The sequence below is a fragment of the Lampetra fluviatilis genome, chromosome 3, assembly GCF_964198595.1.
Source record: "Lampetra fluviatilis chromosome 3, kcLamFluv1.1, whole genome shotgun sequence".
Lineage (NCBI taxonomy): Eukaryota > Metazoa > Chordata > Hyperoartia > Petromyzontiformes > Petromyzontidae > Lampetra > Lampetra fluviatilis.
Window position 1 is genome coordinate 1,145,814 of NC_136277.1, and position 20,957 is coordinate 1,166,770.

Sequence of the window (20,957 nt, forward strand, 5' to 3'; positions counted from 1 at the left end):
TTCTAACGCATATCGCGATTTCTACGTTACATCGCGATGCCGTTGTATATCGCGATAATCGTTGCCATGAGCATATCGCGATACTTCCACCGTACATCGCGATAATCGCAGTTCGTATTTCGTTGTATCGCGATTTTTTGTTACATTTTGTATCGAAATTCCACGTATCGCGATATCGTAACGATAGCCGCAGAGGGGAGGGGGGGGAGAGGGGGGAGGGGGGAGAGGGGGGGAGAGGGGGAAGAGGGGGGAGAAGGGGGGAGGGAGGGGGGAGGGGGGAGGGGGGAGAGGGGGGAAGAGGGGGGAGGGGGAGAGGGAGGGGGGGGAGGGGGAGAGGGAGGGGGGGAGGGAGGGGGGAAGAGGGGAGAGGGGGGGAGTGAGGAGGGGGAAGGGAGGAGGGGGGGGGGGAAGAGGGGAGGGAGGAGGGGGGGAAGAGGGGAGGGAGGAGGGGGGGGGGGAAGAGGGGAGGGAGGAGGGGAGGGAGGAGGGGGGGGGGGAAGAGGGGGGGAGAGGGGGGAGCGGGAGGGGAGAGGGGGGGAAGAGGGGGGAGGGGGAGAGGGAGGGGGGGAGGGGGAGAGGGAGGGGGGGAGGGAGGGGGGAAGAGGGGAGAGGGGGGGGAGTGAGGAGGGGGAAGGGGGGGGGGAAGAGGGGAGGGAGGAGGGGGGGAAGAGGGGAGGGAGGAGGGGGGGGGGAAGAGGGGAGGGAGGAGGGGGGGGGGAAGAGGGGGGGAGAGGGGGGAGCGGGAGGGGAGAGGGGGGGAGGGAGGGGAGAGGAAAGACGGAGCACGTGACCGCGCGCCGACCAATAGGAGAGCACGTGCGCCTGGCTGCCCGCTCTGAGACCCGCTGCGTGGGCCCTGGTCGCGATGGCCGACTTCGCTGATGATCTCTTCGCCGTCTTCGAGGCGGCTGAGTCTCCGCAGCGGCTCCCGGGAGCCGCAGGAGGAGCCGCAGGAGGAGGCAGAGGAGGCGGCGGCGGCGGCCGAGCAGAGTTGAGTCGCGACTGCAGCTTCTCTCACTCACACGCGGGCACGCGTACAGTGATATCCGTGTGTACAGTGCGTACACGTGACCACGTGGGTGGGTAACGTCGCTCGCACTGCGCTTGCCACGCGTGGTCGGCGGCGTGCACCTAGCCTGGCACGGGGAGGGAGGGGGGATAAACCCGCTCGCGCCGGTTCAAGTGCGCACCTAGCCTGGTACCGGCGGCGTGGTGACGATCCGGCCTCGCGTGAGCCCACGTTTACCGGATTATAAGACGCAAACATTTTGCTTGAAACTACAGGGGGGCTGTGGGGGGGGGGGGTCTTACAGTCCGAGATGATGACGGCAATGGATGTGTTCCTTCGTGTTCCTCATCATCACGGCGGCTATGAGATGTTAACTACCTCGCCTGGTGTACAGGAGGTCGTGGGTTCGATCCCGACCCTGACGATGCCTGCTGCTGCTGCTGTATATTTGGAGTCTGCGTGTCTCTCATCATCATCACGGCGGCTATGAGACGTTAACTACCTCGCCTGGTGTACAGGAGGTCGTGGGATCGATCCCGACCCTGACGATGCCTGCTGCTGCGTATTTGGAGTTTGCGTCTCTCTCTCCCCGTGGTCGCGTCGATTTTTCCCCTCCACATTTAGAATCAACATCACGCGTTTAAGAGTATTTGGCTGCTATAAAGCGACTTGGCTGAGCAATCATTTGTGGCCAGGTCGCTTCTGAGAAAGAGCCACACTATCTAGCTCGGTGGGCCTTACCTGGTAAAGTAAGAAGTTTAGCTTTTAGTTGAGTTGTTGCTCGCCCGAGATGGAAGTTTTTGCAAGCGGGTATCAACCGGACCTTTGTCCAGTATTAATTACACAGCAGGCGTCACGGTCGGGATCGAACCCACGACCTCCTGTATACCAGGCGAGGTAGTTCACATCTCCTAGCCACCGTGATGATGATGATGATGAGAGAGATGCAGACTCCAAATATACAGCAGGCCTTCGGGGTCTGGATCGAACCCACGACCTCCTGTATACCAGGCGAGGTAGTTCACATCTCCTAGCCACCGTGATGATGATGAGAGAGACGCAGACTCCAAATATACAGCAGGCCTTCAGGGTCTGGATCGAACCCACGACCTCCTGTATACCAGGCGAGGTAGTTCACATCTCCTAGCCAACGTGATGATGATGAGAGAGACGCAGACTCCAAATATGCAGCAGGCCTTCGGGGTCTGAATCGAACCCACGACCTCCTGTATACCAGGCGAGGTAGTTCACATCTCCTAGCCACCGTGATGATGATGATGATGAGAGAGATGCAGACTCCAAATATACAGCAGGCCTTCAGGGTCTGGATCGAACCCACGACCTCCTGTATACCAGGCGAGGTAGTTAACATCTCCTAGCCAACGTGATGATGATGAGGAGAGAGACGCAGACTCCAAATATGCAGCAGGCCTTCAGGGTCTGGATCGAACCCACAACCTCCTGTATACCAGGCGAGGTAGTTAACATCTCCTAGCCAACGTGATGATGATGAGGAGAGAGACGCAGACTCCAAATATGCAGCAGGCCTTCGGGGTCTGGATCGAACCCACGACCTCCTGTATACCAGGCGAGGTAGTTAACATCTCCTAGCCACCGTGATGATGATGAGAGAGACGCAGACTCCAAATATGCAGCAGGCCTTCGGGGTCTGGATCGAACCCACGACCTGTATACCAGGCGAGGTAGTTCACATCTCCTAGCCACCGTGATGATGATGATGATGAGAGAGATGCAGACTCCAAATATACAGCAGGCCTTCAGGGTCTGGATCGAACCCACGACCTCCTGTATACCAGGCGAGGTAGTTCACATCTCCTAGCCACGATGATGATGAGAGAGACGCAAACTCCAAATAAACAGCAGGCGTCAGGGGTCTGGATCGAACCCACGACCTCCTGTATACCGGGCGAGGTAGTTCACATCTCCTAGCCACCGTGATGATGATGATGAGAGAGATGCAGACTCCAAATATACAGCAGGCCTTCAGGGTCTGGATCGAACCCACGACCTCCTGTATACCAGGCGAGGTAGTTAACATCTCCTAGCCAACTGGATGATGATCAGGAGAGAGATGCAGACTCCAAATATACAGCAGGCCTTCAGGGTCTGGATCGAACCCACGACCTCCTGTATACCAGGCGAGGTATTTAACATCTCCTAGCCACGATGATGATGAGAGAGACGCAAACTCCAAATAAACAGCAGGCGTCAGGGGTCTGGATCGAACCCACAACCTCCTGTATACCAGGCGAGGTAATTAACATCTCCTAGCCAACGTGATGATGATGAGAGAGACGCAGACTCCAAATATACAGCAGGCCTTCAGGGTCTGGATCGAACCCACGACCTCCTGTATACCTGGCGAGGTAGTTAACATCTCCTAGCCAACGTGATGATGATGAGAGCGACGCAGTCTCCAAATATACAGCAGGCCATCAGGGTCTGGATCGAACCCACGACCTCCTGTATACCAGGCGAGGTAGTTCACATCTCCTAGCCACCGTGATGATGATGAGAGAGACGCAGACTCCAAATATACAGCAGGCCTTCAGGGTCTGGATCGAACCCACGACCTCCTGTATACCAGGCGAGGTATTTAACATCTCCTAGCCACGATGATGATGAGAGAGACGCAAACTCCAAATAAACAGCAGGCGTCAGGGGTCTGGATCGAACCCACGACCTCCTGTTTACCGGGCGAGGTAGTTCTAACATCTCCTCGCCACCGTGGCGCCCAGCCTCGGGGGGGTTTGGCGGCCGGACGGATCGCTCTGCGATCAACAACCTTCGCCCGCGTTTTCTCCCCTGCCAGGAGGAATGTCCGCGGCTCGAAAGCCGGGACGAACGGCAGAGGGGAGCGAGGCAAGCGAGATGTTGAGGAGGCCGAGCCGACGGCGGTGGTGGACAATGCCCCGCTCGGCAAGAAGATCAAGCTCTCGGAGGATTCCAAGTGAGCGCACCATGGGGCCTGGTGGGCCCCACCCTGAGGGTCTCGGGTGGAGAGATTTGATTGACGTCGCGGGGAGGGATGGATGTGGATGGATGGATTGGAATGATTCTGATTCTGAATGCGTGTGGTGTTGTGTTCGTTGAACTGTGCGAGTCCATGGGTCTCTGTGTGACGAGTCTATGGGTCTCTGTGTACAGTAGAACCTCTGGTCACGACCATAATTCGTTCCATAACTTTGGTCGCAACCCGATTTGGTCGTGACTCGAACCTAATTTCCCCATTGGATTGTATGTAAATACGATTAATCCGTTCCAGACTCCTACGAACTGTATATAAATATTGTTTTTTAAAGATTTTAAGCACAAAAATAGTTAATTATGCCAGATAATTCACAGTGTAATAGTAAACTAAATGTAAAAACATTGAATAACACTGAGAAAACCTTGAACAACAGAGAAAACTAATATTGCCGCGTCAAGGTTTAAAATCGTTCAACAAGATTATAGTTTCGTCTGCTACATCAGTCGGTCGATTCTGAGAGAGAGAAAATATTCATAAGAGCAATTCATGTTTCTATTGAAAGTAAGTTAACAGTAATATTTGGGTACAGTATTGTTTTTGGATGCAATCACCGTAATATCGTATGAACGTTTACTTCACCGCATCATCCTATGAATGATGCGAGAAGAGATTAACGGGTTCTCATGTTAGCGATTTACGTACTCAGCGCTTTCGCTCTCTAAATTACGGCTTGAAAGAGGGGGGAGGGGTATGACTACACTCACAAAATCAATATCTTACTAGGAATTTTATATAACAAAAGTTATATACATAGCTGTTACGCTTTGTGTTGTTTGTAAACAACCAACAGGAAATTTGGCGCTTACAAAAAAATGGCGCGGAAGGGGAAATCGGCCGCGGCCGTGTTTGATCGTCACCCGAGTTTGTGTTCGTGACCAGATTCAAAAATTGTTGTACATTTTTTGGTCTGAACCCGATTTGGTCGTGGTCAGAAGCGTCCGTGACCAGAGGTTCTACTGTATGTACCATATGTTGAACTTATTTCGCACCGCCGTACGTAGCCAACCGTGCTCATCGGAGGTGCGGGGGAAGGACAAGAAACCGAATGCAGCAAAAAGCAGTTCTAAAGAGATTAGATTTCAACCCATCCCTCTATCCACCATCTAAAAGATAGATGGTGGATAGAGGGATGTAACGGATGGATTGGATGGAGGAGAGGGATGGTGGGAGGTGAGGAGAGGGAGGGATTCCACGTGAGTTGTAGCAGAATCAGAATAAATTTCGATTTAAAGCTTTCGGTAAAGTCACGTAGAAAGAATAAATAAAATAATAGCTTACAACGTTTCGATTGCAACACAAGCAATCGTCGTCAGGAGTACAACGTATATCAAAGATAAATAAATTAATGAACTTTAAACTCAACTTTTTATTTTGCCAGGGCAGGCCCACTGAGCTATTTAACACTTTTATTTAACTCACTCTGTCTGTTGTCGTATTCTCAAATCTTGTCACTAAATTTTTAGCCACTTCCCAATGTCGTATCGACTGCAATCTTGGTATACTTATGTCATACTGATGACAATACCATTTTGTATCATTAAAATACAAATTATATATTTTTAAACAATCTTTTTTACGGGTCTAATTGTCCACGCTCAACTAACGTTGGCTGTAAATCACCACGGTCCCTTACATTATGGCAAGCTTCGGGGACGCTTCCTGGAGTCGTGGAGTTCTGCCATTACTAGTACGGTACGTTTCATTAAAGCGTGTCTAAAAAAAGTATTTTTAAATATTCATTATTTTTTTCAGGAGTAACTTGACCACTAATGCTAACTGTATCTGTCTCCACGTCTCCCGTCTTTCTGTATCGTCACACACCCCTTGGTGTTCCGAGTGTCCGTGTCTCCTCGCCTCTCTTGAATTATCTTGGCTTCTCTGTGCATTGCTCGGCTTGTTTTTGCTGTTGTCATCTTGGCCACCCGGGGTCGGTCGCTCTCGCCAATCGAGGCTTTTCCCCCGGTCCCTCGAGGCACACGCGTGAACTTTGAACCCCCTGTGCCGCAGCATGTCGGACCTCATGCCGAAGGTGAAGACGGTGCAAGTGGAGACGTTGGAGGGCTGCTTGCACGAGGTGCGTGGATCGTGCGGGCGGATGCCTGGGTGCTTGGGCCGGCATTGTGGTTGCGCAGGCCAATCGTCTCGCTCCGTACGTTCGTCTCTGCAGTTGCTTGCGATTGCGTTCGAAATGGATTCGATTTTGAACGCAATCGCAAGCAGTTCCGATGACGTGGACAACTCGGAACGGAATCGGAAGAAAAACTGATGACGTAAACGTACGTCGTCGGAGCCGGGAAAGGGTGAATTGGTCGCGCTCGATGGCCTCGTCATGTTCCACTGGCTGGTTTCATTTGCGACACTTAAAGCCTGTTTGCCGACATGATGTTCAACTTTGTTGTAATCTTGTCCCGGAGAAGCAGTTTGTTTCTGGCATGATGCGTTATTATTTTTGCTAACTCTGCGATGAATACATTTTGATCACCCAGGTTCTCCTTAATCTGAAACTAACTCCCTCTCACGCGGTCGTAATGAAACGCTCATTCACGGAATTGACCAAACGTCCCAGTAATTGACCACGGAGTTTGGGCCAATTGTTTTGGCACCGGTTCTGGCTGCCCTTCCCACGTGTCTGTAGTGCGTCCCGCGCTTCTGAATCCCCATCCCTGCGAGAGTGAACGCTGACCGCGATCAACCGATTCGTTTATGAAAATGAACGAGTGGCGAATCGCAGCGATCACAAACACAAAAGTGTCTCGGTGCTCAAGCGACCACGTGATGGTCCCTTGTCGCCACTGGCAGTCCGGAGCCAGTGGCGGAAATTCCACGTTCCCATGGCGGAGGTTCATCTGTCCACAGGGATGGCTTCACGCGGTAGTCGTAGTAGTCAATGCGTTCCAAACAAAAAAAACTCATTCTAGATTTGAAGTTTTCGTGACTGCAAGAATCCATATTCTTTGGTTCTTTCGGTAAAGTCAAGTAGGTGAAAAAATTTAATAAAAAATATAAATAAATGAATAAAATCACGACGTTTCGATTGCAACACAAGCAATCATCATCAGGTGTGACAACCACAGCAAGATAAAAATTGCTGTGGAAACGTCGTGATTTAATTAATTTATTTGATTTTTTCACCTACGTGACTTTACCGAAAGAACCAAAAAGAGACTCGCAAAGCGAGACCGAGTAGCTCGTAGAGTAGTACGCACACAATGTTGTCCCCACGCCCAACCGCGTGGCCACGAAGCATCGCGACGTTTGGCTCGAAGTGGATTAGCCCCGTTCGCGCACAATTGCACAAACCGCAAAGCGAGGGGAGCCTCGTGAACGGCTGATTTGACGGAGGGCGTGCGACGCAACTTGAAACGCAACTCTTTCCGCTGCCCGTCGCAGGTGGCCCTTCCCGCCAGCGAGGAGTACACACCCCTGAAGCCCCGTGTGGGTCCTCCCGCCAAGGTAAGCCCTCGCCCACCCCCACCCCCACCCGCGGTAGCCTCGTGGTTCGCCGCACTAAGCAAAAACATTTTTTTTAACCAGGTAAGACCCACTGATTTATGTCCTTTTTGCAGAAGCGACCTGGCCGCAAATGATAGCTCAACGAAAGTGGCTTCTCATCGTCACGTGGAAATTCATAGCAGGAGCCAAATCATCTAAACGCCATTATTCTAAATGTGGATTTTTCCTCGTGGATTTTTCTCCGGGAGAGAGAATCGCACTCAAACGCCACTTAATTACGCAGCAGGCGTCGGTGTTGGGATCGAACCCGCGGCCTCCTGCATACCAGGCGAGGTAGTTAACATCTGCTAGCTACCGTGGCTACGTACGGCGCGAAAGAAGTTCAACACCGCACCTGCCGTGCTCGCCCCCACCAGGGCGTGACACATTACGAAGCGCTGTTGCTGCTGCTGCAATTGCTGCTGCTGTTGCTGCTGCTGTTGCTGCTGTTGCTGCTGTTGCTGCTGCTGCAATTGCTGCTGCTGTTGCTGCTGCTGCTGCTACTGCTGCTGCTGTTGCTGTTGCTGCTGCTGCTGTTGCTGCTGCTGCTGCTGTTGCTGCTGCTGTTGCTGCTGTTGCTGCTGCTGCTGCACTAATGACATAAACGCTCGACACGTTCATACAAATCAATGTAATAGACGACGTTTCGGGCAATGGCCCTTCTTCATGACGCCTTCTTCGCGGTGGTGCCGGCTACCTGTTTGCGCGCCGCTCCGGCCACAACCGGCGCTCGCCGTAGAGGACGGATGGACGGACGGGGGTGGGGGGACACAAAAAACACCCTCGTCGCTTGCGCTTGTTACCGTCTCTCCCCCCACTTTTGCTCCCCCCCCCCGTGCCCCCCCCCCCCCGACCTCACCCCCCCTTCCCCCGCGTGCAGGAGTACCCCTTCGTGTTGGACCCGTTCCAGCGCGAGGCCATCGCGTGTCTCGACAACGGACACTCGGTGCTCGTGTCGGCGCACACGTCGGCCGGCAAGACCGTGTGTGCCGAGTACGTCTCCCCACCTCGGCGCTCGCCCCACGCAGATCGGCTCGGTCGAGCGCGCCGATCCAATTGCCTCCCGGGTCCTCCGGGTTTTTCCCCCCTCCGCGTTCGTAGAGTATTTGGCTGCTGCTATTTGGTTCTTTCGGTAAAGTCACATATAAAGAGAAAATAATAGATTAAATACTAGCATACGACGTTTCGATCGCAACACAGGCAATCGTCATCAGGTATGAATGAAATAGAAACACAAATCTAGTATACTTAGAAATGTAATGTAGAAGGGAAATAATACAAATAAAACATAATTATTATTTTATTATTTCCCTTCTACGTGACTTTACCGAAAGAACCAAGAAGATGAATCCCTGCAGTCACGAAAGCTTTAAATCGAAATTTAAATGTAATGTAATACAACAGAGAGTCGGATAACATAACAGTCAACACCCTACCTGGTTGATTACGTTCTTCCTGAGAATGCATTCTAGATTTGTGTTGCTATTTCATTTATACCTGATTACGATTGCTTGTGTTGCAACGAAACGTCGTATGCTAGTATTTAATTCAGTATTTTCACTTTATACGTCACTTTACCGAAAGAACCAAAGAGTAATTCCTGCAGTCACGAAAGCTCCAAATTAAGTGTTTGGCTGCTGCTTCAGTTTTCCACGTTATGACGGTTAGCCACTTCCTTGGGTAAGCAGGAGGTCGTGGGTTTGACCCCCAACCCTGACGATGCCTGCTGTGTATTTGGAGTCTGCGTCTCTCTCTCATCATCATCACCACAGTGGCTAGGTGATGTTAACTACCTCGCCTGTTATACAGGAGGTCGTGGGTTCGATCCCCTGACGCCTGCTGCTGTATATTGTGAGTTTGCGGTGTCTCTCTCTCTCCCCGTGGTCGCGTGGATTTTTCTCCGGGCCCTCCGGTTTCCCCCTCCACATTTAGAATCAACGTCGCCACGCGTTTAGAGCATTTGGCCGCTGCTATAAATTTCCACGTGATAAGGCAACTTCGTTGAGCTATCATTTGCAATTGCCAGGCCGCCTCTGAATAATGAGCTGTGTACAGCTCAGTGGGCCTTACCTGGTAAAAATAACAAAATATTTTGATAGTTTTTTTTAGTTTTGTAAATTACAAAAGTAAATTGTGTGTGTGGATCTCGACGCACAACGACGAGTGTGTCGGCAAACGGCGAGCCCTCGTTTAAAGCGGCAGATGCGTTCCTGAAAAGATGGCAGGACAAATAACTGGGGGTACGCCTCCAGCGTTACCGTATCATTCCGCGCTTATCCGCGCGGCTCCAGAAAGTAACAGAATCGTAATATTTCTACTGGAGGAATCCGATGAGCTGTGAAGCTCTTTAATTCCCCCCCCACACTTGTCCGGCCGGGGAAAGGGCGATCGGAACGTTACGACGACAACAAACGATACAAACACAACGCGCGGAGAGCATTCCGCGTCGAGCGGAAAGCGTTGCCGGGTGGAAGGAACACCGCCACGCTCTCAGCGAGGACTTGCCATAAAGTAGAAATGTCTAACAAGCGTCGTCCTCCTACACCCCCCCCCCGCCCCGCCGCTCCCCGGCGCTCAGGTACGCGATCGCGCTGGCGCTGCGCGAGAAGCAGCGAGTGATCTTCACGAGCCCCATCAAGGCGCTGAGCAACCAGAAGTACCGCGAGATGTCCGAGGAGTTCCGCGACGTGGGCCTCATGACCGGCGACGTCACCATCAACCCCACGGCCTCCTGCCTCATCATGACCACGGAGGTGGGCGCGGCGCCCAAATCCTTCCACCGGCTCTCTGGCCTCGGCATAAGCGGCCACGGGCGGCGCTAGTGGCTGGACATAAGCTTACCCGGCTAAGCCTGAGCCTAGCTCTAACACTGACCCTTGCAACGAGCAGTAACGCCTGAACTACCCCTAACCCTGAGCCCGACGTTATCTAGCCCTGACCCCTGACCACAGCACTAGATAATGTCGGGCCCTGACCACGAGCGCAGGCCCAAGGCCTGATCGCCCCCCCCCCCCCCCCCCCCCCCGTGGATTTTCCCCAGGTGCTCCACTTTCCTCCCCGATAGCGAATTGGCCAAACGCCGGCGCAGGCCGTGACGACCCTCTCGGTGAAGGGATCCCTCGATGCTCCGTCGAGCCCTTGCCGAAGAAACGAAAGCCGTTGGCGTTGGTGACCGTCACTCTGCTCCACCTCCCCGTGCCCCCCGCCGTCTCTCCGCAGATTCTGCGAAGCATGCTCTACAGGGGCTCGGAGGTCATGCGAGAGGTGGCCTGGGTCATCTTTGACGAAATCCACTACATGAGGGACGCAGGTACGGCCGGTGACCCGCGAGTCCGGAGGTCGCTCGCGTGTGTCCGAGTTGACCCAGAGGCCACGAGCGTGCGGCCTCATGAGCCTAGGAGCTGTGCCGCAGATAGGACTTGCCCCAGCAGCCTGTGCGTAGGCCGCATGGGGGAATCGTTGTGCTGTGTACACGGGGGAGACAAAGGTGGCCGGGTGTGGCGTTGACCACCCGCCCGCTCGCGAAGGCCAACACGGTACGCAGGCGCTCGCTGATGGCCCTTGACCCAACAGTGTGCTTGAGGCTCTGTGGGGGATCTTTGTCCTGGTGTAGAGCGCGGCGTGGTGTGGGAGGAGACGATCATCCTGCTGCCGAACAACGTGCACTACGTGTTCCTGTCCGCCACCATCCCCAACGCTCGCCAGTTCGCCGAGTGGATCTGCCACCTCCACGTCCAGGTGAGCGACACTCGCCTGGCTGACCTCTCCTCTCCGCCCCCCCCTCCTCCTCCTCGCCCTCCGCTGCTGCTCCCCACACACACACACACACGCACGTGTTCCCACATGCACAATCACACACGCACAACAGCAGCCACCATTCATCACTAGGTGGGCGTGACATCACCGTCTCTCTCTCTGTCCTCCTCCACCACGTGTCTCCTCCTCCCCGTGTCCCCGTGCAGCCGTGCCACGTGGTCTACACGGACTACCGCCCCACCCCGCTGCAGCACTACATCTTCCCGGCGGGCGGTGACGGCCTCCATCTCGTCTTGGACGAGAACGTGAGCGAGCGCTGTAAACTACGGCCACGCGTGACGGCGCCGCCGGACTGCGTGGGCGGCTCGGTGGTGATGGGGCGGCACCGGATCCGGATTTTCGGGGATTTCCGGAGAAAGATTCACGCGGGCAAGGCGGTGGGGGCGCGGGGAGGCTAACGCTTTTCCATGGAAATCAATCGATGTAATTGGCCTTCATCGGAATAAATGTATTTATAACTGCAGGAGGAATCCACTGAGCTGTCAAGATCTTTTATATAAGATGTATCACAGATGTCCAGTCGGAGCACGGGGTCAGAACGTTTCAACAACAAAGCGTTCAATAACCACGATAGCAGTGCTACGTACAAAAAAGTTAAACAAATCACCCAGACCCAGACAAACACAACTAAACCATCCCCATCCTGCCAGGCAAAGCCCACTGAGTTATTAGCATATTTTTTAGAAGCGACCTCTACCACAAATGATAGCTCACCGAGGTGGCCCATCATTTATCCAGGCTGTGTTGGGTCTGAACTGAAATGAATCCTTGCTCCAAGCCACACGGAATCTGATCCTGGATCCAGACTGCTTGCCAGTCCGCTCTTGGACGGGGGGGCCGTCCGCCCCACGCCGATGGCGAACGTTGCACGAATTGGACAAAGTGGATTGGTTAAAGCGGACAGCAAAAGGCGCGGGAGCACGGGAGTACGCTACAACGCCGCGCCCGCAGCCTTGTTACCGACCGTAACTCGTGATGGGTGCCCATGCGCGCACGAACCAGACTCAGCCCTGCTCCACTTCCGAGCCCCGACGATGTGTGCTGCATTGTGGGAGATTTCGACGTAGGCCTCAACGCCTGAGTAAAGATTTGGTCAGTGTCGTCCTCTGGCTCCCCCCGCCGCCCCCACCCCCGCCGTAGGGATGTAGAATTTCCACCACCGGCTCGGCTGTCGTGCGAGTGACGATTCACTCTCACCCCGACTTATGTCTCTGTGCCTGCCGCCTCTCCCCCCTCCCCGACCACCGCCCCCAAGGGTGAATTCCGCGAGGACAACTTCAGCTCGGCCATGCAGGTTCTGCGGGACATGGGGGACCTGGCCAAGGGCGACCAGAAGGGGCGGAAGGGGGGCACCAAGGGTGAGTCCGCTTGCGTGCGGGAAGGGGGGGGGGGCGGTGGCGTAGCGCTTCGCGAGCCGCGCTACGAACCCGGCGGCCCGAGTTCGATTTCGCGGAGTGCGGAACGGTCGTTTTTATTTTCTGAAACGTCGCGGTTTCGTCGCATTCCGTGCTTCCGCCGCAAGAAACGACGCCACCACGCGCCGTCGTCATCCCCCCCCCCTCCTCCCGTCGTTCCTCCCCCCCCCCCACGCCGAGAGCAGGCCCCTGCAACGTGTTCAAGATCGTCAAGATGATCATGGAGAGGAACTTCCAGCCGGTCATCATCTTCAGCTTCAGCAAGAAAGATTGCGAGGCTTACGCCATGCAGATGACCAAGCTGGACTTCAACACGGGTGCGGCCGCGTTTAAATCCACACACACGCACAGGCAAAGATCCCCCACGTAGCCTTAAGAGACTGTTGGGGGCAAGTGCTGCTTTGAGCGAGTTGCTCGTATGAAGGCCGGAAAGGCACGCGTGGGGGATGGGTGGCAAGCCTTTGTCTCCCCAGTGCCGATGTTTTTGACACACCGCACCGGGTATTCAATTGAGGCCGAGTCGACCTAGGGGAGGCCCAGCACCGGTTCAAATGATCGTCACTGGGTGTTGGCCGTGAGCGAGAATGGAACTCGTGGCGCCGGGTTTGAAACGCAGCTTGCTAACCGATACGCGACCGCTCTCCCCGCACACGCACACGCGGCGTTGACTGAACGAGAACAAGTTCCTTCGGAGTGGGCAGGTAGGAACTTGGTTGGACGGCGCATTCGTGCGGTCCGTGTCACGCGGCGCAAGCTGCGAGGGACGGCGCGTCACGTGATGCTGAGCCCGCCCGAAGCGTTCTATGAAATACAAATCGAGGGCGTGGCTATGCACGACACACAGACAGACAAATAATCCCTGGTGGGCAGTGTGGAACTGTTCCTACCTGTGTTAATGGTCGGCTGTGCTTGTGCCGCCACTGCCAACACGGCAGCAGCACCGCCAGGTGCTTTGTAACAAGGATCTCGGGGCTTCGTACCTTTTTTGCTCCGCGCCACGGGGAGGTGGGGTAGAATCGAGGATGGAGAGAAAGGGGACGGCAGAGAGGGAAGAGAGAAGCGACGGAGTGGGGGAAGTGAGATGGAAAAGTGCGGAGAAGGAACGGAGAGACCGGGAGCGCGGCGGTCAGGAGAGTTGAGGCTGCGGACGTAGAGGCCCGCACGACAGACAGACAGAAGGTCACGTGGTTCACGGGGGCGGCCCGAGCCGATTGGGATCCGTAGACGGACGTGGCTGCGGGTCGTCTCGCCGTGTTTCTCACCGTTGCTTGTGAAACCGCCGCTCAACCGTTGCTCACCGCCAACATCCTCCCCCCACCGTGTCGGGTGCAGACGATGAGAAGAAGCTGGTGGATGAGGTGTTCACCAACGCCATCGACTGCCTGTCCGACGAGGACAAGAAACTGCCGCAGGTGAGAGACTGAGAGAGAGAGAGAGGGAGCTCCGTGGGCTTCACCTCCTCAATCTTTTATCGGCACGCTTGCTGCGAGTACAGGCCACGAGCAGCACCCTGATTAGCACTGTTGGCTACGTACGGTGCGAAAGAAGTTCTACATCCGTACAAACATCCGTGCGTCCCGTCGCAGGTGGAGCACGTGCTGCCCCTGCTCAGGAGAGGCATCGGCATCCACCACGGGGGCCTGCTGCCCATCCTCAAGGAGACCATCGAGATCCTCTTCTCGGAGGGCCTCATCAAGGTGAGGCGAGGCCGCGGCGAGCTCACGGGGAATTTGTTGAACCTGGGTGAGAGCTCAAAGAGACCGGGATGTAGGAGTCTGCATGTACGTGTGTACGTGCATGTTTGAGCTCGTTTCACACCCGTACGTAGCCAACCGTGCTGATCGGAGGTGCGAGTCTCATGCGCAAAGGTTGGGTGGGTGAATGGGTGAGTGAGTGGGTGGGTGGGTGAGTGAGTGGAGTGGGTGGGTGAATGGGTGAGTGGGTGTTTGGGTGAGTGGATGGGTGGGTGGGTGAGCGCATGAATAGGGTGGGTGGGTGAGTGCGTGAATGAGTGGGTGGGTGGGTGGGTGGATGGGTGGGTGGGTGGATGGGTAGGTGGATGAATGATTGAGTGGATGAATTGGTGGGTGAGTGAGTGGATGGGTGGGTAGGTGAGTGCATGAATGGGTGGGTGGATGAGTGGATGGGTGGGTTAATAGGTGGTTGAGTGAGTGGGGTGGGTTGAGTGGGTGGGTGGATGAATGGGCGAGTGCATGAATGGGTGGGTGAGTGGATGAGTGGATGAATGGGTGGGTGGATGAGTGCATGAATGGGTGGGTGGGTGGGTGAGTGAGTGGGTGAGTGAGTGGGTGAGTGAGTGAGTGGGTGGGTGGGTGGATGAGTGGATGAGTGGATGAGTGGATGAATGGGTGGGTGGGTGGGTGAGGGCATGAATGGGCAGGTGAATGGGTGGGTGAGTGGATGAATGGGTGGGTGGGCAAGATGGTGGGTGAGTGGGTGAATGATTGAGTTAGAAGTTGTGATTGAGCGAGTGAGTTCAAGTTGATTTTAATTAACCTGCAGGTGGGAACTCTAGAGCCCAGGATGTAGGAGTCTCAGTCGCAGGAGTTGACCTCTGGCTCACTGAAAATCAAAAGAAAGCGCAGCAATGAAGCAAACCGCAATTTGAACAAAAATTAATAACAAAAAACGCGGTCACAATAACAAACAAATCCCCTGGCCACCCACCCCCTCGTGTGCCGTGGCGGTCTTCATAGGTGCCCCAACAGACTGTTAAAGCTTTCTCTTTCCGTGTGTGTGCGTGCGTGTGTGGGTGTGCGTGCGTGTGTGTGCGTGCGTGCGTGCGTGCGCGTGCGTGTGTGTGTGTGCGTGCGTGTGTGTGCGTGCGTGTGTGCGCGTGTGTGTGCGTGCGTGTGCGTGCATGCGTGTGTGTGTGTGTGCGTGTGTGTGCGTGCGTGTGTGCGCGTGTGTGTGCGTGCGTGTGTGTGTGCGTGCGTGCGTGCGTGTGTGTGTGTGTGCGTGCGTGTGTGCGCGTGTGTGTGCGTGCGTGCGTGTGCGTGCGTGCGTGCGTGCGTGTGCGTGTGTGTGTGCGTGCAGGCGCTGTTTGCCACGGAGACGTTCGCCATGGGCATCAACATGCCGGCGCGCACGGTGCTCTTCACCAACGCGCGCAAGTTCGACGGCAAGGACTTCCGCTGGGTAGGTCGGGCTGTGGCGGTGGGTGCCACATTGGCGAGATGTGAACGACCTCGCCCGGTCTACAGGAGGTCGTGGGTTCGATCCCGACCCTGACGATGCCTGCTGCCGCTGCTGTATATTTGGAGTTTGTGGCGTCTCTCTCCCCGTGGTCGCGTGGATTTTTCTCCGGGCTCCCTCCGCTTTCCCCCCCCCCCCCCCCACATTTAGAATCGACATCGCCACGCGTTTTAGAGCAATGTACCTTTCCACGCTATAAGCCACTTCGTTGATTTTTCATTTGTGTTGGGCGGGTCGCTTCTGAAAAAAAAAGAGCCTCTACACAGCTCAGTGGGCCTCAACCTGGTAAAATAAAAAATAGTTTAAGTTGGTGGTCGTGCGGTCTAGCGGGGAGAGTAGGACGGCCCCCACCACCACCACAATCGCCGCAGCTCCCCACACCGCACCTCTGCGCTCTGGAATTCGTCTCAATTTGAAAACGGCGGTGGCGTGGGGGGGGCAGGCGGCGAGGGAGACGACCTCGCGAGAGAGGTCGGAGCGTGCCGCCGTGGAAGGGGAACTGCGAGGCCGCCGCGGGTGAAGGATATTTTCCGTGCGACTGTTTGCGTTTGATTAACACCTTTCGGAGGTAGGGAGAGAGAGTGGTTGGTGGGTGGGGGGATGGGTTAGAGCGTCAGTTCCTCACTTGTTTAACAAGATAATATTTTCACGTTGTGCCAGGGGGGGGTTACGGCCGCCGAGATCTCGGGCCGCGCGACCCACTATGATGAATCGGTGCTTCTCGTGTTGGCGGTCCTCGGATTGTTCGCGAGCGAGCGAAACCCCCGCGCGGCAACGGCGGCGTCGCGAGTTGACAATTGTCGGGAGAGGGAAAGGCCTCGCTGCCCGTTGCTAACCGTGTCCAGCTGAATGGCCATTTAGTCGTCTTGCCTTATCGACGGTTAGTTTAAAACAAAAAAATGAAGGCGTGCGTGGGGCAATTGCCCCCTACCCTCCCCCCAACTATCCCCTTCCCGAGTCGAAACGATCAATTTCCTCCCCAACCACTGCCCCCCCCCCCCGCCCATAATGAGTAAACGAGCGGTTTCCTCGCCGCGTGGGGCTTTAACTCGATTTGAGGAGCGAGGCAGCGCCCATCGGCCGGCGGGTGGCAGGCGGCCCGCCCCCTCGCTCGCCCTCGTCGCTCGCCCTCTCGCTCGCCCGCTCGCTCGCCTTCTCGCTCGCCCGCTCGCCCTCTCGCTCGCCCCGCTCGCCCCCTCGCTCGCCCTCTCGCTCGCCCTCTCGCTCGCCCTCTCGCTCGCCCGCTCCTCTTGTCGACGCTGCGTGAGGGGGGGTCGAAACCCTCCGCTGATGGCATCGGCTCTGCCCCGTCAGCCCCCCTCGCGTGTTGATCCGTGGGGGGCGGTGGGCCGTGACTCTACGTGCGTACGTATGGTGAACTTCTTTCGCACCGTACGTAGCCAACCGTGCTGATGGTGGAGGTGCGCACGATAGGACGGCTCTCGTAGAGATGCCATTGGTACGACGAAGAGGGACATTTGAGCGTGAAGTTGCCGTCGCGTTGAACTCGTACACTCACCACTAGTACACTCACCACTAGTACACTCACCACTAGTACACTCACCACTACACTCACCACTAGTACACTCACCACTAGTACACTCACCACTAGTACACTCACCACTACAGATCAGTCAACCCCTTATCAGTGCCCTACCTTATTACTGACCAATGCAGACCGTATTGGTCACCCGGTGCCCTTATAAATCTCAACGTTCATCCTCTAAACTCCCATCACAAGGGAGAAACACACAAACACAGACACATTTTGTTTGCCCAATTGAAACGGCTGTACGCCGTATGGACCTGAAAACTCAATTTCTTTCCTTATAAGAATACGTGGAAACCCATATGGGTTGACAGGTACGCTACTATACACTACACTGCTCTACACTACACTATACACTACACTACTATACACCACTACAAACCTGTAAACTCCTTACCAGAACCCTACCTTATTACAGACCAATTCAGACCTTATTGGTCACCCCGTGCCCCTTATCCGACAAAGTCCCATCACCGGGGAGAAACCCAAACAAATTGCCACAATTGGTGATGTTTGCCGCCCATATTGAAACGGCTGGACCCGGGCAACTCAATTTCCCTGTTCAAGAAATGTCGGTGTGGCCGTGCGGGCTGGCACGGCGTGTCGGCAGGCTACGCCGCGCTCTCTGCTACCCACCGAGCCACCCTGCCCGTTTTTTACATCCCCCCCCAACATTCGGTAAACGTGCGCTTTGAGATGATGTCGATAATTTTCCTCCTGTTAATGTCCAAACGACTGGGGCCCGATTTGTTTAGCGGCCATCATCGTTTGTGGTGGTGGGCAGGTCGCTTCGGGAAAACAAGTTAATAACCTCGGTGACGGGGCCTGGTAGGGCAGCGATGGTTTAGTTGGTGTATTTGTATGTGTCTGGGTGATTGGTTTACCTTTCTCGTACTTTGCACTGCTGCTGTGGTTTGTGTACTGTTTGTTTGTTTGGAACGTTCCGACCCCGTGCCCCTAAAGCTTTTGTGACTGCAGGAATTCATGTTCTTTGGGTCTTTTGGTAAAGTCACGTCGATAGGTTGAAAGAAAATAACAAAAAACTTTGACGTTTCGATCGCAAAACACACGTTCGTCATCATTTGACGACGAACATTTGACGACGAACGCGCGTGTTGCGATCGGAACGTTACGGGACTTTACCGAAAGACCCAAAGAATATTCCTCCCGCAGTTACAAGAACATTTATTCTGACACCGATGGCCTCGACAGCTTCCGGTCGTCGTCATCCGGAACGTGCCGTGATTTTGCCCGAACGTGCGTTTGTGCGCGTCTGCCTCGCCCCCCCACCCCCCACCCCTCCCCCCACCATCTTCTCGCGGCAGATATCTTCGGGCGAGTATATCCAGATGTCGGGGCGAGCGGGACGCCGCGGGATGGACGATCGCGGCATTGTCATCCTCATGGTGGACGAGAAACTCAACCCGGCCATCGGCAAGGCCTTGCTCAAGGTGGGACAAAGTGGTGGTGGGGGTGGTGGGGGTGGTGATGGTGGTGGCGGTGATGGCAGCGGCAGCGGTGGTGGGGGTGGTGGTGATGGTGATGGTCATGGTGGTGATGGTGGGGGTGGTGGTAATGACGGTGGGGTGATGCGAGGGGTGGTGGTAGTAATGGTGGTGGTGATGTTCGTGGTGGTAGTAATGGTGTGGTGGATGGTGGTGATGGTGGTGATGGTGGGAGTGATGGTGGTTATGTGCGAGATGTGCGCCAGTCTGTAACTTGCCATTTGTAGGAGGCGCGCGGTTGGCAGATCGCACGAAGTTTCATAAGATCTCTCGATCCCCCCCTCCCCCCGTGAGACCCAAAGAATCCATTTGCCTCTCTGGTCGAGTGCTGCGCCACCCTTGGTGTTTGAAAGCAGCCCCCAGAAGCGGATATCACGGCGCTACACCCCGTGACCCCCAGCAGAGCGCGCTGGCGGCCCTCCCCCACCCGCTCTGCCATGCGGCTGGAGTTGAGCCGAATGAAGCTTCTCGGTGGAGTCAGCGCCGCTCTCTGACCACCTGCATTCCACGCCGGGTCATCGCCGGTGTAGGCCGTGGGTCCAAGGGTCCAAATTCACCAAAATGAAATACAATTTTTTAAAAATACCTGCAAATTTGTTCCGGTGGTGGAACTCTGAGCAGGCATCGCCTCCCGACTGCAAAACTACCGCGGCTTGCCGCGCCTGCGAACCGCCGCTTGTGCAGCAGCAACAGGCACCCTCCTTAAAAGGAACCCTGACCAACTCAGCGTGGCTTTCCTGGAGAAGTAAAATCTTTAAAATCACGGTTTGTCTCTTGACGGACCGGCTTTGCTTGACGCCTCCTCCTCCCTCCCCCCATCACCTGTGCCCCCCGTTCCCCCAGGGGTTGCCGGACCCCCTGAACAGCGCCTTCACACCTGACGTACAACATGGTGCTGAACCTGCTGCGCGTCGAGGAGATCAACCCCGAGTACATGCTGGAGAAGTCGTTCTGCCAGTATCCCAGCAGTACAAGGCCCTCCCGACATCGAGTCCACAAGTGAGTCGCTCGCTCGCCCTCCACCCCCCCCCTCCTCCACCCCCCCCTCCTCCTCCTCCTCCTCCTCCTTCCCCCCTCCTCTTCCACCCCACCCTCCTCCTCTCCCCCCCCGTCCTCCTCCACCCCCCCTCCTCCCCCCCTTCTCCTCCACCCCCCCCTCCTCCCCCCCTCCTCTTCCACCCCCCTCCTCCTCCCCTATCCCCCCTCCTCTTCCACCCCACCTCCTCCCGCTCCACCCCCCCCTCATCCTCCACCCCCCCTCATCCTCCACCCCCCCTCATCCTCCACCCCCCCCTCCTCCGCCTCCACCCCCCCCGCCACCCGCCTCCTCTTCCTCCTCCCCCCTGTGCGTGCAGCATGGGCCAGGGAGACGTGATGGCCGATGCTTTGTGATCTCTGGGCATCCAGAGAAGGCCACACGGCTGTAGCCACCACCACCACTAACCCCACAACCGCTGACCCCACAACCGCTGACCCCACAACCGCTGACCCCACAACCGCTGACCCCACAACCGCTGACCCCACAACCGCTGACCCCACAACCGCTGACCCCACAACCGCTGACCCCACCACCACTAACCCCCACAACCGCTGACCCCACAACCGCTGACCCCACAACCGCTGACCCCACAACCGCTGACCCCACAACCGCTGACCCCACAACCGCTGACCCCACAACCGCTGACCCCACAACCGCTGACCCCACAACCACTAACCCCACAACCGCTGACCCCACAACCGCTGACCCCACAACCGCTGACCCCACAACCGCTGACCCCACAACCGCTGACCCCACAACCGCTGACCCCACAACCGCTGACCCCACAACCGCTGTCCAAAACTTTTTCCTATTTTACCGGGTAAGAGCCCCCTGAGCTCCGCGGCACCTTTGTTTGTTTGTTTG

General features: G+C 55.8%; 1 protein-coding gene across 1 annotated transcript in view; it reads left to right on the forward strand.

Annotated features, from left to right (window-relative positions):
* The first annotated feature begins 787 nt into the window (after positions 1-787).
* Positions 788-20,957, forward strand: part of LOC144950993 (exosome RNA helicase MTR4-like) — a 120,648-nt gene continuing 100,478 nt past the window's right edge. Inside the window, 18 exon segments of the mRNA XM_078881207.1 lie at positions 788-990; positions 3,843-3,980; positions 6,069-6,135; positions 7,452-7,514; positions 8,434-8,546; positions 10,132-10,306; positions 10,773-10,863; positions 11,167-11,291; positions 11,516-11,614; positions 12,625-12,727; positions 12,970-13,101; positions 14,117-14,196; positions 14,371-14,481; positions 15,842-15,943; positions 18,875-19,000; positions 19,898-19,927; positions 19,929-20,015; positions 20,018-20,053. Of these exon segments, the coding sequence (XP_078737333.1) occupies positions 866-990; positions 3,843-3,980; positions 6,069-6,135; positions 7,452-7,514; positions 8,434-8,546; positions 10,132-10,306; positions 10,773-10,863; positions 11,167-11,291; positions 11,516-11,614; positions 12,625-12,727; positions 12,970-13,101; positions 14,117-14,196; positions 14,371-14,481; positions 15,842-15,943; positions 18,875-19,000; positions 19,898-19,927; positions 19,929-20,015; positions 20,018-20,053 (1,803 nt within the window). The 5' untranslated portion in view covers positions 788-865.